Consider the following 14,424-nt stretch of genomic DNA (forward strand, 5'->3'; position numbering starts at 1 on the left):
GTCGTATGGCAGTTCTATTTCCAGTTTTTTAAGGAATCTCCACACTGTTCTCCATAGTGGCTGTACTAGTTTGCATTCCCACCAACAGTATAAGAGGGTTCTCTTTATCCACACCCTCTCCAGAATTTATTGTTTGTAGGCTTTTTGATAGCAGCCATTCTGACCGGTGTGTGATGGTACCTCATTGTGGTTTTGCTTTGTATTCCTCTGATAATGAGAGTATGGTAGTTTTAAAAATGCCCCCTCCCCGCCTCCACCACGGGACCTTCCCTGGTGGTGCAGTGGTTAAGAACCTGCCTTGAAATGCAGGGGACATGAATTTGATCCTTGGGCTTGCCAGGTGGCTCAGTGATAATCTCCCTGCCAATGCAGGAACCACAGGAGATGTGGGTTCAGTCCCTGGGTTGGGAAGATCCCCTGAAGGGAGAAGTGGCAACCTCCTCCAGTATTCTTTCCACAATAATCCCATGGACAGAGGAGCCTGGTAGGCTACAGTCCATGGGGTCACAAGAGTCAGACAGGACTGAGGGACTGAGCACAGGGAATTGAGACCCCGCATGCTGTGGGCACCCCCCACCTCTCTGGCGCCTCTGTCCTAAAGTGAATATCCCATGTAAGACCTGATGCAGTCAACTAAATGAATATTTTTTAAAAATGCCCCTCCACACATTACTTAACCCTCCCTTATTTAGAGGTGGGATTTATGACCCCTCTGCTTGAATCTGGACTCTGGGACTGCTGCCCAACAGAACATGGATCAAGTGAGCTATGCCAGGCTTTGGGTTCAGGCCTGAAGAAACTGCCACTTACTGTCCTCCAGGCCTCTTGCTCATAGAACCCAGCCACCATGCTGTGAGGAAGCGCAGGTCACACGAAGCGGCCACTGGTAGATCCTGGGCCTGTTGACCTCAGCCCCAGCTGAGGTCCCAGCCAGTGACTGCCATCAACTGAAAGACGTCACCAGTGCCCACAAGCCGAGTGACTGATGACTTCAGCTGCATGAGAGACTCCAAGGAAGAAGGGCTCCATTCAAGCCCTAGCAGGAGGCGAGTTAATAAAAGAATTCTGGTTATCATAAGACACCTAGTTTGGGGTTACTCAGCAGTAGATAACTGGCACAGTGTGGAGGAGGAACTTGAGTCTTTCTGTATAGTTTCAAAGAGCGAAACAAAGGCAGTCTTTAGGAAGCTACCATCTCTCTAGGCTAAGAATAGATGGATAGATCCAGGTTCAATAAGAAGAAGAACTTTGGGAAGACTGAACCTATCAAACAGCACGTGGACTGCTTCATAAGGCACTAGTTCTTACTGAAAATATCTGAATAAGGCCAGATGACCAGAGGTCAGGAACAGCAAGAAGGATTTGGGGCATCGGGAAGGGGTGAATTTGATAGGAATCCATGCTTGTTGGTTGGTTGATTTCCCAATTTGCCTAAAAAGAAAAGAGTTTTGTACCTAGAAGGCACTGGATGAGTATTTTGTTAATTAATTTAATAAGTATTTATTAATGCCTATTACATCCACCATTGTAGGTGCTCAGGATATATCTATGAACAAAAAAGATGAAAATGCATGTATTGTAGAGTTCATATTATTTTAAAAAAATATTCATTTATTATTGATTTGGCTGCACCAGGTCTTAATTACAGAATGTGGGACCTGATGTCCTGACCGGGGATGGAACCCAGGCCCCTTTCATTGGGAGCACAGTTAGCCACTAGACCACCAGGGAGGTTCCTGGAGCTTATATTCTTAAAGAAGCCAACCTGCAATAAACAAGCTTACATGTGAAGTGTATATAATATATCAGATGAAAATAAAGCTTCCAAGACAAATGTGAAGTGGAGCAGGAGAGATATGTAGTCTCTGAAGAAAGGTTTACAATTTTAAATATAGGGGAATTCCCTGGCAGTTCAGTGGTTAGTGACCTGGAAGTAGTCATTTTTGATAAATCGAGGGTTGAAGAGAATGACAGAATTAAACTCTTCATCTTAGAAATGTTGAATATATTCTCAGACACTCTTATAATCCCTGGGACAATACTGCAGACAAGACACTGCATCTCAGCTCTCAGGAAATTTATGTACTTAACTTATTTTCTGCCATGTGGAGAGAGAAAAGTAAATACATCATGCAATTTAAATGATTGAGAAGCATGGCCTTCTGGGATTTTCCTGTGGTCCCGTGGCTAAGATTCTGTGCTCCCAGGGCAGGGGCCTGGGTTTGACCCCTGGTGAGGGAACGGGACCCCACGTGCCGTAACTAAGAGTTCACATGCCACAGCGACCCAGATCCACGTGCCATGACTAAGGCCCAGTGTGGCCACATAAATAAATGAAATATTCTTTAGAAGGAGAGTAAGAGAAGTATGGCCTTCCCTCAGCGGTGTTCGCCCACTTTTGACCCTATGAAGCTCTTGCCTCTTCCGAGGAGAGACATAACCCAGACTCCTCTGTGCCCTGTGCCGTCATCATGCACCGGGCCATGCTGCATGCCTTGTGGCTCTGCCGGGTCTTCACAGATCACAAGGGGAGTGTAGAAATTTGAAATGAGCTTTGCTGTCCTTCAGTGCCACTACATTATTTGTGGTTCCTTGTTAGCTGTAAATAATGAAAGAAATTAAACTTTCAGGATTGTGATTGATTGCTGAACCACTGATTACTGATCGATTGTGAGAGTAGAAAATCTGGGTTAGGGTGGCAGAGAGAGGGGACACATGGATAGTTTCTAAACAACGGCTAATTCCTTACACGTCATTTATGAAAAACGATGCAGAGGAGGTGATGAGGATTTATCTCAGTTGGGCTCAGTCTCCAGGGTTGCTCCTTCCATGTAGGCTAATTCCACGTGATGGACTGAGGTCTAGGGTGGCGTGAAGTGTGAAGTTTGAGGATCTGATGGAATTGTCAGTGATTGCTTCTCTGGTGGCTCAGATGGTAAAAGTGTCTGCTTACAGTGCGAGAGACCCGGATTCGATCCCTGGGTTGGGAAGATCCCCTGGAGAAGGAAAGAGCACTCCAGTATTCTTGCCTGGAAAATTCCATGGATGGAGGAGTCTTATAGGCTACAGTCCTTGGGATCGCAAAGAGTGGGATACGACTGACCGACTTCACTTTCACTTTCAATATTTTAGATACCAACGTGGCTGGAGACATGAGTGGGTCTAGAGAAATGATAACAGACATTAAGACTTTGAGGTTATAGGGAATGTAGTTCGGGTCAGCAAACATTTATTAGGAGTATGCTAGGTCCCAGGAAAGAGATGAAGAAGACAAAGTTCTTGCCTTGAAGTAGCTCACACTGTCCTGAGGGAGCCAACACACAAAAAGATCTTTGGAGTAAATTGTAGACAAGTGTCCACACTGATCAGCACAGTTTTGGAAGTAGCTAGAAATTGTTACAAGTAATCTTGGGCTTAGCAGCAGTGTAAGCAATATAATGAACCCCGGTGTATGGTTAAATGGAGAAGGCAATGGCACCCCACTCCAATACTCTTGCCTGGAAAATCCCATGGACAGAGGAGCCTGGAAGGCTGCAGTCCATGGGGTTGCTGAGGGTCTGACACGACTGAGCAACTTCACTTTCACTTTTCACTTTCCTGCATTGGAGAAGGAAATGGCAACCCACTCCTGTGTTCTTGCCTGGAGAATCCCAGGGACGGGGGAACCTGGTGGGCTGCCGTCTATGGGGTCGCACAGAGTCGGACACGACTGAAGTGACTTAGCAGCAGCAGCAGTATGGTTAAAACTGTGTCTACCTGCAACTTCCCTGGTGGTGCAGTGGTTGACTCCACACTTCCAATGCAGGGGACCGGGGTTTGCTCCCCAGTCAGGGAACTTAGATCCCACAAGCCATATTGTGCCAGCCAAAACAGAACAACAACAACAACAAATTCTGTCTTCCTCTACCTGACCCCATTCAGAGAATCATAGAGCACTTAGGAGATCTTATGTTACCAGTCTCTTCATTTCCTACAGATAAATAAGCAGACCCCTTCACTGTCTGAATGTTTCCTCCATTCGTTATCACAGGGCAGAGTTGGGAGTGGATCACTTCTTAGTTTCATTTAACAACATTTATTTGGCACTTAGAGCTGTACAGGGTGTCAGAACAGAACAATGAATGAGACGGTCCCTGACCTCCACTTGCTCACATCTGGAAGGACTGAGCACAGACCAACAAGATAACAGATGATAAAAACTGCATGATGATAATTAATGTCCTGGGACGGTACACCCAGTGGAGTGGGAACATGGTGAGGGCATGTAGAGCTGTCTGCAGGGGGCAGGAACAGCTTTGCAGAAAAAATAGTGCTTGAATTGAAGCTTCTAGAATGAGTCAAGTGTATTCTCAAGAGAAAGGCTTCCGTGGAAGCCAGCAGATATGCAAAGGAATGGAGGTGTAAGAGCACAGCGTACTCAGCGCCGCCCCAGGCTCGCTGTGTAGCTGAGCGTGGAGAGTGGAGACGAGCAGGCAGAGCACGGTGATAATCACGGGAGGCCAAACCCTCAGCCTCAAGAGCCCTTGAAAAATGCTAGGCAGGCTAGTGATGTGATCAGATGGAAGGAAGAAGTTATTTCTTTTGAGGAAGAAATAATGCTTTATAACAAAGGTGAAGGCTGAAGACGGGGAGACCAGAAGGCCACTGAGGGTCTCCAAGCAGATGCAGATGAGGCCTGTTCCAGAAGAGACAGATGTGAACGGTGCACATGAGAAACGCCTCCTGGCCTCCACGTCTGCTTGCACATGAATAGTTAGATAGAGCAGGGACACTGCGTGGATGCCCAGGGTCCTGGTGCAGACCACTGTGTGAGTGAGTTAGGGGTGGGGGCTGTCATTCATTGAGACAATGTAAAAGGGAGAAGGAGAACATCTGAGGATAATTATTTTTTTCAGGATGGGGCTCTGGGGATGTTGGGGTGCATGTGTGAGGTCCAAAGAGTAGATTTCTAGTAAACAGTTGAACGTGTTGGTTTGGAGACAGGAGACGAGGCTTGAGCATGAATGATCAGCATAGGGGTGGTGGTTAAAGCGAGGGATGAGGAAATGGAGGCGTTATGGGCAGAGAGGCTGCTTAGGGTTACTCCTTGAATGATCCACAAAGGTCTTATGAGGTGAGACTGCTTCGGCTAAAGAGATTGTCCAAATAGGACCTGAGTTAGAGTCTAATGTATTAAGTAAATACCCAAGTCACACCTGTGTGACTTGACATGCACAAGAGTAGTGAACACAGCAGGCAAGATCAGTTTTTGCCCTTAACCAACTTATCAGCTTGGTGGAGAATCATGTGCTTAATTAATTCCCATGACAGTAAGTGCTGCAAAAGGAAGAGTATAAGGTATTTCAAGAGTGTATAATTCAGAAGGGAGATAGAGTAGCCGGGGGAGGGGTTGAGGGGCGGCTGGTACTTGATCCATGTAGTCAGGGAGCATCCTTGAAGAGACAGCATTCCAGCTAGATCCAAAGGCTGAGTAGGCAAGGTCAGTGAAGGGAGGGGCAGAGGATGGCATAGGCCAAAGCCCTGAGGTGGAAGCAAGTACGCTGGAAGACCCGAAGGATGCCCGTGTGCCTGGGGGAGCATGGGGGTACCCAGGGAGAGATGGCGATGCAGGTGAGCCTGGAGGCTGTTCATGAGCCTGTGCAGCTGCCGCCCTTCCCACCTGTAAGCAGACACCTCAAGAACTTGGGTTTGTACACCCGGGAGAACTCTAGAAGGAGGCAACTTCATAGCGGCAGGATCCTCAGGTGAATGGCCCCAGGAGGGCCTGTCTGTCCCTTGGCAGCCTCCCGGCCCTGAAGTAGCTGCAGACCTCCACTTGGACCCCTTTGCAGGGCACAAGTTGACAAGCAATGAGGTGATTCTGGGCACAGGGAAGACAGGGGGAGTTATCTGGATTTGGAAAGGGGCCATTCAAGCAGAAAAGAGAAGCGGAGGAGTTGAACGCCAAGAAATCAATGTGTTTTGGTCAACACAGCTCACCTGGGAGTGTAACAGTTTAGTTCAGCAGCAGCAGCAGAACGTGCCTCTTCAGAACTCGTCATGTCCAGGAATTAACTCAAGAGTCAAAATCCAGCCTTGGCACATAGTGGCCCTAACAGTGTTTCTTTTGTGAAACATAACAAGCCAACTGGGAAATAACCTTGGAAGGAAACTTGATTGATTTTTCCAAGAAAACAAGAACTCCTATGAAAATTTACCTGAAGTCTATTAAAGCCATCCTCTAAAACCCCTTGTAAGAGAAACTAGACTAGATTGGGGTCCCATTTTGCAAAAAGCCATTAATTTGTTTTCTCACACTTTGAGCCTCTTTTCATTTTTCTTGTCAGGTTGCTTCATTAGGTGGAAAACTGGATGATGAGGGGCTGTGACTCACTGTGGTTTTTCTCCTGTTGATGCCAAGTACATCTTTATGTCCCTTCTGGCCTCAACTATCTTACAGTTAGTCTTAATGTTAGTTCAACCAAGAGAATAATTGAAAGATTGAATAGAGGTTCCTCCAGGTTTTGTGATTAAACACAATACCAAGTATTGCCAGCATCAGAGTCTTTTCCAATGAGTCAACTCTTCTCATGAGGTGGCCAAAGGATTGGGGGCAGGAGGAGAAGGGGACAACAGAGGATGAGATGGCTGGATGGCATCACTGACTCGATGGACGTGAGTCTGAGTGAACTCCGGGAGTTGGTGATGGACAGGGAGGCCTGGCGTGCTGCAATTCACAGGGTTGCAAAGAGTCAGACACAACTGAGTGACTGAACTGAACTGAACTGAAGTATTGACAAAAGTTCAGTACCTGACTTTAGACCTAGTAATGATGGGACCTCTGTTTTCTCATCTGTAAAATGGGAATAAATTAACCTGCTCCACTTACTGAGGAAAGATAGGAGAGTGCTTTATATGTCACCATCCACATGTTAAGTATTAATAAGATAATAACTACCATCACTGTGACCAAGAAGATTATTCATCCTAAGACTCAAAGACAGTTTACATCTGCCATGCAAATTCTTTATCTACAAGTTCCTCTTCTCTCTCTGCTCTCCATTTCCACAGACATGCATAGGAATAGCATCTCAGAGTTATGGGAAAGGGTGGCCATTCTCTTCCACTTCCCAAAGAGGAAGAAAAAATATTTTATGACTGTTAAAAACATACTGTAACTGTCAAATGTACTTACGAGCAGCCGTCAAAATTGTAAGTTATAATCAGAGTTTTCCTTTTGTTCAGTGACAATGTAAAAAAAATCACAAATTTTCCATGAAGATGGAAAAGAAAGAAAAGAGCATGAGTACTGAAAGAATTTGGATGGTGATGGCATTGCCCAAGGATTAGACGAAACACCCATGGCGTAACACATAATAATGGTTGTTGTGTTTTTGGTGTCTGTTGAGAAGGGCATTAGAGTAGGAAATGGCAAACCACTCCAATATTCTGGCCTGGAAAGTTCCACGGACAGGGGAGTCCGAAGAGCTACAGTCCACGGGGTCACAAAAAGTCGGATGCCATTGAGCGAATTTCAGCGGAGAGGGGCACATTTTAGGTCTGCTGCGTCTCTGTAACCTGGTGCATTTTGTAAAGTCAACCGTATTTCTTCTGCCTCTCCTCTTCACACCACGACAAGAGCCTCCTTCCTTCCTACGTTTTTATCAGTGATTTCCATTACCAGACTGAGGGTCTTCCCTGCTCTTCTGCATGGACAATGAAGAGTTATGCATTTGACATGAACTACAAGAAAAAGAGAAGCTGAGATGCCCTCCTGCCCAGAACAGACCTTTCATGGGGTGGCAAGGGGAGGAGGGGCGAGAAAAGTGTTTCTCTTTTCTGATTGTAAAACACTTTCTCTTTCGAAACTCAGGTGACCGTGACAGATGGTGGCTTCTCCCCGAAACAGTCAACCATCTGGGTGGTGGTTCAGGTTCTGGATGAAAATGACAACAAGCCCCAGTTCCCAGAGAAGGTCTACCAGATCAAGCTGCCCGAGCGTGACCGGAAGAAGCGGGGAGAGCCCATCTACAGGGCATTTGCATTCGACAGAGACGAGGGCCCCAACGCTGAGATCTCCTACAGTATCGTGGATGGGAATGATGACGGGAGGTTCTTCATCGACCCTAAGACTGGCATGGTCTCTTCCAGAAAGCAGTTTACAGCAGGGAGTTACGACATTCTCACGGTAAGATTTTCCTGAACCTCAGTAACATTAATGAGGGGGAGGAAGTTATTTTCTTATTCATATATACGTTTCAAGCAAAACCAAAAAAAATCTCTAGACTAAAAAGTGCAGCCAGATAACAATGGAAGGCTACTTTCTGTTGCAGTGACATTCCTAAATAACGAGGCCATTTTCTTTGGTTGTGTCCTAACACCTAACCTCCCCATTTCCAGTACACAGCCTGCTCCATTTACTCACTCACACTTCCTGTAGCCCCGGATGGTTTCGAGGTACTGAGCATAGATGTAAACTGAGGCGAGGGGAGCAGCAGAATAACATAACCTGCTCGCCACTCAACATGTCTTGAAGACATCCTAATGAAAACAACTCTTGTCATTGTTGACAATGTGATAGAACATGAATTTAACTGTATAAATTGAGGGACACAAATCATAGCTAGGCTTATTCTGCAAAAAGAAAAAAATCTTAAGTAAAACATAACATTTTTCATTGTTAGAAAATAAAAAATAAAAACAAGTATGAGCACCATCTCAAATAAAGACTTAAACTATTAATACCATGCCTAAGGCACCATCCTGCTCCCCCAACCCCAAGCACTTTAGACATGCAGCAGCTATGTCTACAAGGAGACTGGTCAGCCTCACTGGTGACGGGCACTTTCCAGGGTCCCAACAACTGTCAAGAGTTATCACCCATCTGCCATCTTTTTCTCAGTCTTCAGTCTTCTCCATTGTGTATGGTCAGTCCTTTGTTATTTTAAAGGATGGTGTGAGTCCCTTTATTTTTTATGCCTATGGACTGGACTTGGGCTGCATTCCCTGCTCAGTAGTGTATTTAGAAGAGTGAATAAAGAAAAGAAAAGAACTTAAAAACCAGTCCTGTTTCTACCATCAGCATCTGATGTAACAGGTGCTGCTGCAGTTGTCTGAGACTTGCCAGTGGGAATCTTTGAGGACCAGGTGGATCGCAGTGGATACTGTTGGTACCCTGCCCAGATCCCCTTTATCAGGCTGGTCCAGCCATCCCCCAACTGCTGTGAGTGTTGACTGCTAAGGGCTCAAAGCTGATTCCTTCTTCAGAGAGTCATCCTTGGCTACACTTCTCAGCCAAGATGATCTATACGCCTACACTAGCCCAACAGCCCACAGCCAATTCCTAACAGACACCGGATATAAAAGCCCAACCTCCTTGCCTCCAGGTGGATCCAACTCACTAGTACAGTGAATGATTCAGAGCTCCCTTTGGGATCAGGCTGAGGTTAGACTTCAACTGAGACCACATCCTTGCTTCGCATCCTCCTCTGTCTATCTTGTTTTCTTCACTCCCTTTCTCATGGGAACACTTCCTCTTGAAATCATTTGTACTCACATCCCTGTCTCAGACTCTGCTTCTGGGAAGCCCGACCTAAGATGTTTATCTTGAAGGGCCCTTCCTCTCACAGAAACTGGGGAAAAGTGATCACGCGTGAACACAGCACTAGGGAGCTATGAGTTGTCAGTGTTTTTAAAGGCTACAACTATTAGCGATACATCTGGAAATGGTATTGTTAATGTAATAGTTTACAAAACTTTTTTATTTTGGTTTTTGTATTTTCTGTCACTGATGGTTTGCTTGTTAGACTTAACTGCAACTACCCCCACCGCTCCAACACACACACACACACACATTTACATCCAGGACAGCATAGCAGTTAACCCTACATATCTGGGCAAGGAAACATGCTTTCCTCAGCCCTTATATCAGACCATAGAGAAGAGCCATTAACACCCCCTTCCTTACTCCACTGCCTCGAGGGACCCACGCTTCCACCGAGAGAGATCTCCTTCACTCCTTCAGGGTTGGCTTAACCAGAGGCCTCTGAGATGAGTTTTGCAAGGTTGATGCCTTTCCCCTGCCTCCTCCCATCTCCCTCTTGGAATCCCATGTGACAATTCTACGTGACAATGACAATGCATTTGTTCCCTTTTCAACACTACCACCACAGCTATAAGAAATCAAATTAGCTCTTCTTACTTTTGTAGCTGTCATTCGTGTCCATACAACACCAAAATTTGCAAGTGCACCATTTGCTTTTCAAGTTTCCCACATCTGCAAGGTTGGCAGTGATTCAAAACAGCTTCTGGCAAATGTGCTTGGGGCCCCATGTGCCCGAGTTGCTTCCCGCAGCCCCTGAGCCTGTTGTCCTCAGATCGCTCCCCGCGTCTTCCCCTTGCCAACCCCGTCGTGAGGATGGACTCTGAGCCCCACAATATATGAGTGACAGATGCAGGCTTCCACCAGGACCCAGGCTCTGAAACAGCTCTCTGTCCTCTCCGCGTGTGAGTAGATCAAGGCCGTGGACAACGGGCGCCCTCAGAAGTCCTCCACGGCCCGCCTCCACATCGAATGGATTAAGAAGCCGCCTCCTTCGCCTGTGCCGCTGACCTTCGATGAGCCATTTTACAACTTCACAGTCATGGAGAATGACAGAGTCACCGAGATTGTCGGGGTGGTGTCTGTGCAGCCAGCTAACACCCTTCTGTGGTTTGACATCGTCGGTAAGTCTGAGTCCCCCAGGGCAGTATTGGGCAGTGTAATCACTGACTGTTCAGAGCAACTAGCAAAAAAGAAAAGACAATAACAACAACAGCAGCAACAAAAACGCTTAAAGACTATGCTAAGATTAAAAGATGTATAGTGCTGGAATGCAAAAGAGCCAGTAAAATGAATAGTCGACCTGTGCTTTCGTTCTGAGTTCTGTAGCTAAGCTGAACCGAAAGTGCTCTCTGGCTGGAGTTTCCATAGTATGTTATTTACTGCAATCTTAATGTCTTTCTGTGTGTCATTTAAATTCTATTGTCACACTTGGCTAATCTCATTTCTAAATGTATTGATGGTACTAGACTTGCTGTCCTTCATTTCTCTCTTTTTCTTCACCTTTTTTCTGCATTCTGTTCCTTTTTTTTTTTTTTTTTTCTGCTCCCGACTGCCCTGCTTCAAGGTGGCAAGCATGCTCGAGAGATGTTCTATATTCTACAGACAGCTTGTGGGCAGAACTGTTCAACAGAAGGTACCCTTAGTGCAAACACATTTGCTAAAATACAGCTATCCAATCTGCCTTTTACGGGTTTTTTTTTTTCTTTTTAAGCAAATTAAATTACATCTTTCATAACTGCCTGTGACAGGCTGAAATGCAGCCCACAGATTTCGTACATGCCTCTAACAGCGATTGCATTACTCATATCCAGTGACTCCTTTGTTTGAGGTTCGATGGGGTTTGGATTTGGGGTGGAGGGGGGTTGTTCTGATTTCTTTAGAGAAACTTTTTTCTCTGCTTTTGAGGTATGTGGGCTTTTTGTTGTTTTGATCTTTCCATAGGTTAGTTTACCTGGGCCGTTTCCAATTGGAAAGCAAATTCAAATAGATCCCAGCCCCTCAGTTTTGTAGGAGTGTCATCCATAGACCCAAACCCCCGCCCCCAGGAGAGGCCGGGCTGTGGTCCAGAATAGGAAGGACAGGAAACAGAGCCCGGATATATAGCCAGCAAGAGCTTCCTGTGAGAGCCAAATACAAAAAGCAGATGGACGCAGGCAGGATAGACCTTAAAAGCCAACCTTTAAATTCCTTGAAAGAAAGCAAGAAAGCACACCAGGCTGCAAAAAGAGAGGGCAAAACTGCCCCTTCACCACCCGGCAGGGAGAGGCGGCGGAGAGGAAATAAGTGCTGAGGACCAGGAATCCAAGCAAAGGGAAGAGTGCACGCCAGCCCTGGGTCTGACGCTGGGTTCAGCTGAAGCTGACTTCCCACGGTCGTCCGTGGGAGGCGGTGACTCCAGAGAGCTGGTCTGGGGGAATCATTTCCTTCACGTATCAGTGCCTAGGATGGGCAGGAACCTGCCTCTCTTCCCAGGAATGACTGGGTCTGGGGAAAGCATTTAGAATGTTCCACATCTGTTTTAATGAAGCATAGAAAAGAATGAATGCCCCATGGCCCCCAAATGGAACATCAGTAGAGTGTCCCCTGAACTTCCCCCAAAGAAAAGGCTTGTTTTCTACCTATTTCATTTTCTAGAATGCTGGTAGAACGGCTATCTTTCACTTAATGGGCATCTATCACACCATCCCTGTGCATGACCATCATCATTCCCAGCTTTCCACTCCATCTTCATTTCCACTTAACGCCTTTGAAATGGCACCTCTTCTGATCCATGAAAGATCTCTCTGCTCCTCCATCTTCTCAGTCGTGTTCTCACACCACAGGCATCGCCTGGCTGTCGGTGCTGCATCACCTTTGGTAATTCCTTCACCACCGCCCCATCAGGGTCACAGAAGATGCATCTCAGTTTCAGCGTGTCTCCCGTGCAATCATGACTTCTTTTCGGTAATCCGAGGGAGAGTGCAGTGGAAAGCCAAAGGCCGAGGCTCCTGCTGCGCTGTCCTGAGCCGTGGGAGGACTCGCCCTCTGCCATCAATGATCACTTCATCTCCTTCCTTCTCCGACACTCCAGTTTGCAAGCGCCTCTATGGCACTGTTTCTCTCCCTTGCATGATGCGTTCATACAACCTCTTGACATGCGGCACATCCCACCCACCCCAGGATGCCTTCAGTAATCTTACAAGCACACCTTCCTCTGATGCTCCGTCTGACCGGCCACCTGACCCCAGTTATCCAAGTCGTTTGTGCAAATCCTTAGCATGCCTGCATGTGTGTATGACTGTGTATAGGAAAGCATGCCTAATGATGTTGCGTGTGACCTGACTTGCATGCACTCCATTCAGCAGTATTAGTGCTGGCGTACGTGTTCATGGTGTCTATCCTGGCTTCAATCTTAACCCTGAAGGTCAAGGTCTTTGTGTCCTCCCCCTTCCTCCTGCCATTGCTTTGGTTGATCTCCACCCAGGGTGAGTGGGGTAATGAAGCCAGCCGATGGAGATGCCCCGGGCAGCCCATGTGTTAAGCCCACTGATCCCTCCTGAGACCCGTCCAGAGTCACTGTGACTTTCCACTGTGTTCTGAGCCTCAGCCACCACAGCACCTTTGGCTAAATGAGAACTGGTCCAAGAAGAGACAAGCAGTTGACAGACCAGAGTCCTCCCAGGGAGGAGTCCCTTTAGGCTGCTCCAAATCATATCTAGGAATCATGATCAGAAACATGGCATCCATTTTCATGTTTCTCCATCTTTATTCCTAAATCTATGCTCCTTTTATAGAATCTTCCCAGTTTTAGTGCTCAGATGCTTCTCTTAATGGGCCTCCCAGGTAGCTCGGTGGTTAAGAATCTGGTTGCCAATGCAGGAGACTTGGGAGACACAGGTTTGATCCCTGGGTCAGGAAGATCCCTGGAGTAGGAAATGGCAACCCACTCCAGTTTTGTTGTCTGAAGAATTCCGTAGACAGAGGAGCCTGGCAGGCTACAGTCCATGGGGTCGCAAAGAGTCAGACACGACTGAGCATGCATGCGTGCACTTCTCTTAATATAGACCTACCAGGTTGTCCCTCTAGTCTAGATGCTTCTATCACAGATTTCACTGTGTGTCTGGTAACATCCAGTCAAGCTTCTCCTGCAAATTAAATTTACTGGGCCAGATGCCCAAACAGAACTTGATTTTATTTCCATCCCTGCATCCAGCCAGCCTCTTGAAATGTCAACTCTTTAAGTCATGGAGAAAGTACAAACTTTTCCCCAGATGCTGGCTGCATTTAGAATAGATATGGTCCCCCTTCCACCAAATCCCCCCTTTGAAAATTTTTTCTGATCTCAGAGAGCCATATTTTTCCAACCTGCTGACAACATCTTTTCCTCTTCTCTAAAAACCTATTGTTTCCTTTATCATATTCAGATGTTTCACTCTTTCAAGATTTCTTGCTTATTTGTCCTTGGCCCCCAACACTCTCCTCTGTCTCTTTCCTTCTTCCTTACCCAAATATCTTTCTTGGCTAAGCCAACATCAAGGGGAGATAAGGGAAAGGGCTTCTCAATGCCTAAAAAACTTAGCAGTGTGCTACACCTGGATAGACACCTATACACACACTCACGGTTACAGGCCATACCTCCTGCCAGCCTAACACAACTTACAGATGCTCTAATGAATTCACATTAAATAAGCAGAAATAGTGTTCCAGCATGCCTTTTCCCCTGAGAGTAGTGTCTGCTTATTTCTATATTCCCGATCTCCCTGATTCTTGTTTACCTGCATTTCTTTTCCTCCTACTATCACATGAATTCACAAAAGCCATGTAGAGAGCAAGATTTTGTCCCCAAGCCGGAACCCCCCCCC

General features: G+C 46.4%; 1 protein-coding gene across 1 annotated transcript in view; it reads left to right on the forward strand.

Annotated features, from left to right (window-relative positions):
* FAT3 (FAT atypical cadherin 3) overlaps positions 1-14,424 on the forward strand; it is a 644,263-nt gene that overhangs the window by 462,959 nt on the left and 166,880 nt on the right. Inside the window, exons 4-5 of the mRNA XM_010855186.1 lie at positions 7,853-8,167; positions 10,494-10,704. Coding sequence (XP_010853488.1) covers positions 7,853-8,167; positions 10,494-10,704 — 526 coding nt within the window. The remainder of the gene's footprint in view (positions 1-7,852; positions 8,168-10,493; positions 10,705-14,424) is intronic.

The sequence above is a fragment of the Bison bison genome, unplaced genomic scaffold, assembly GCF_000754665.1.
Source record: "Bison bison bison isolate TAMUID 2011002044 unplaced genomic scaffold, Bison_UMD1.0 scf7180017864356, whole genome shotgun sequence".
In the NCBI taxonomy this organism is placed as follows: Eukaryota; Metazoa; Chordata; class Mammalia; order Artiodactyla; family Bovidae; genus Bison; species Bison bison.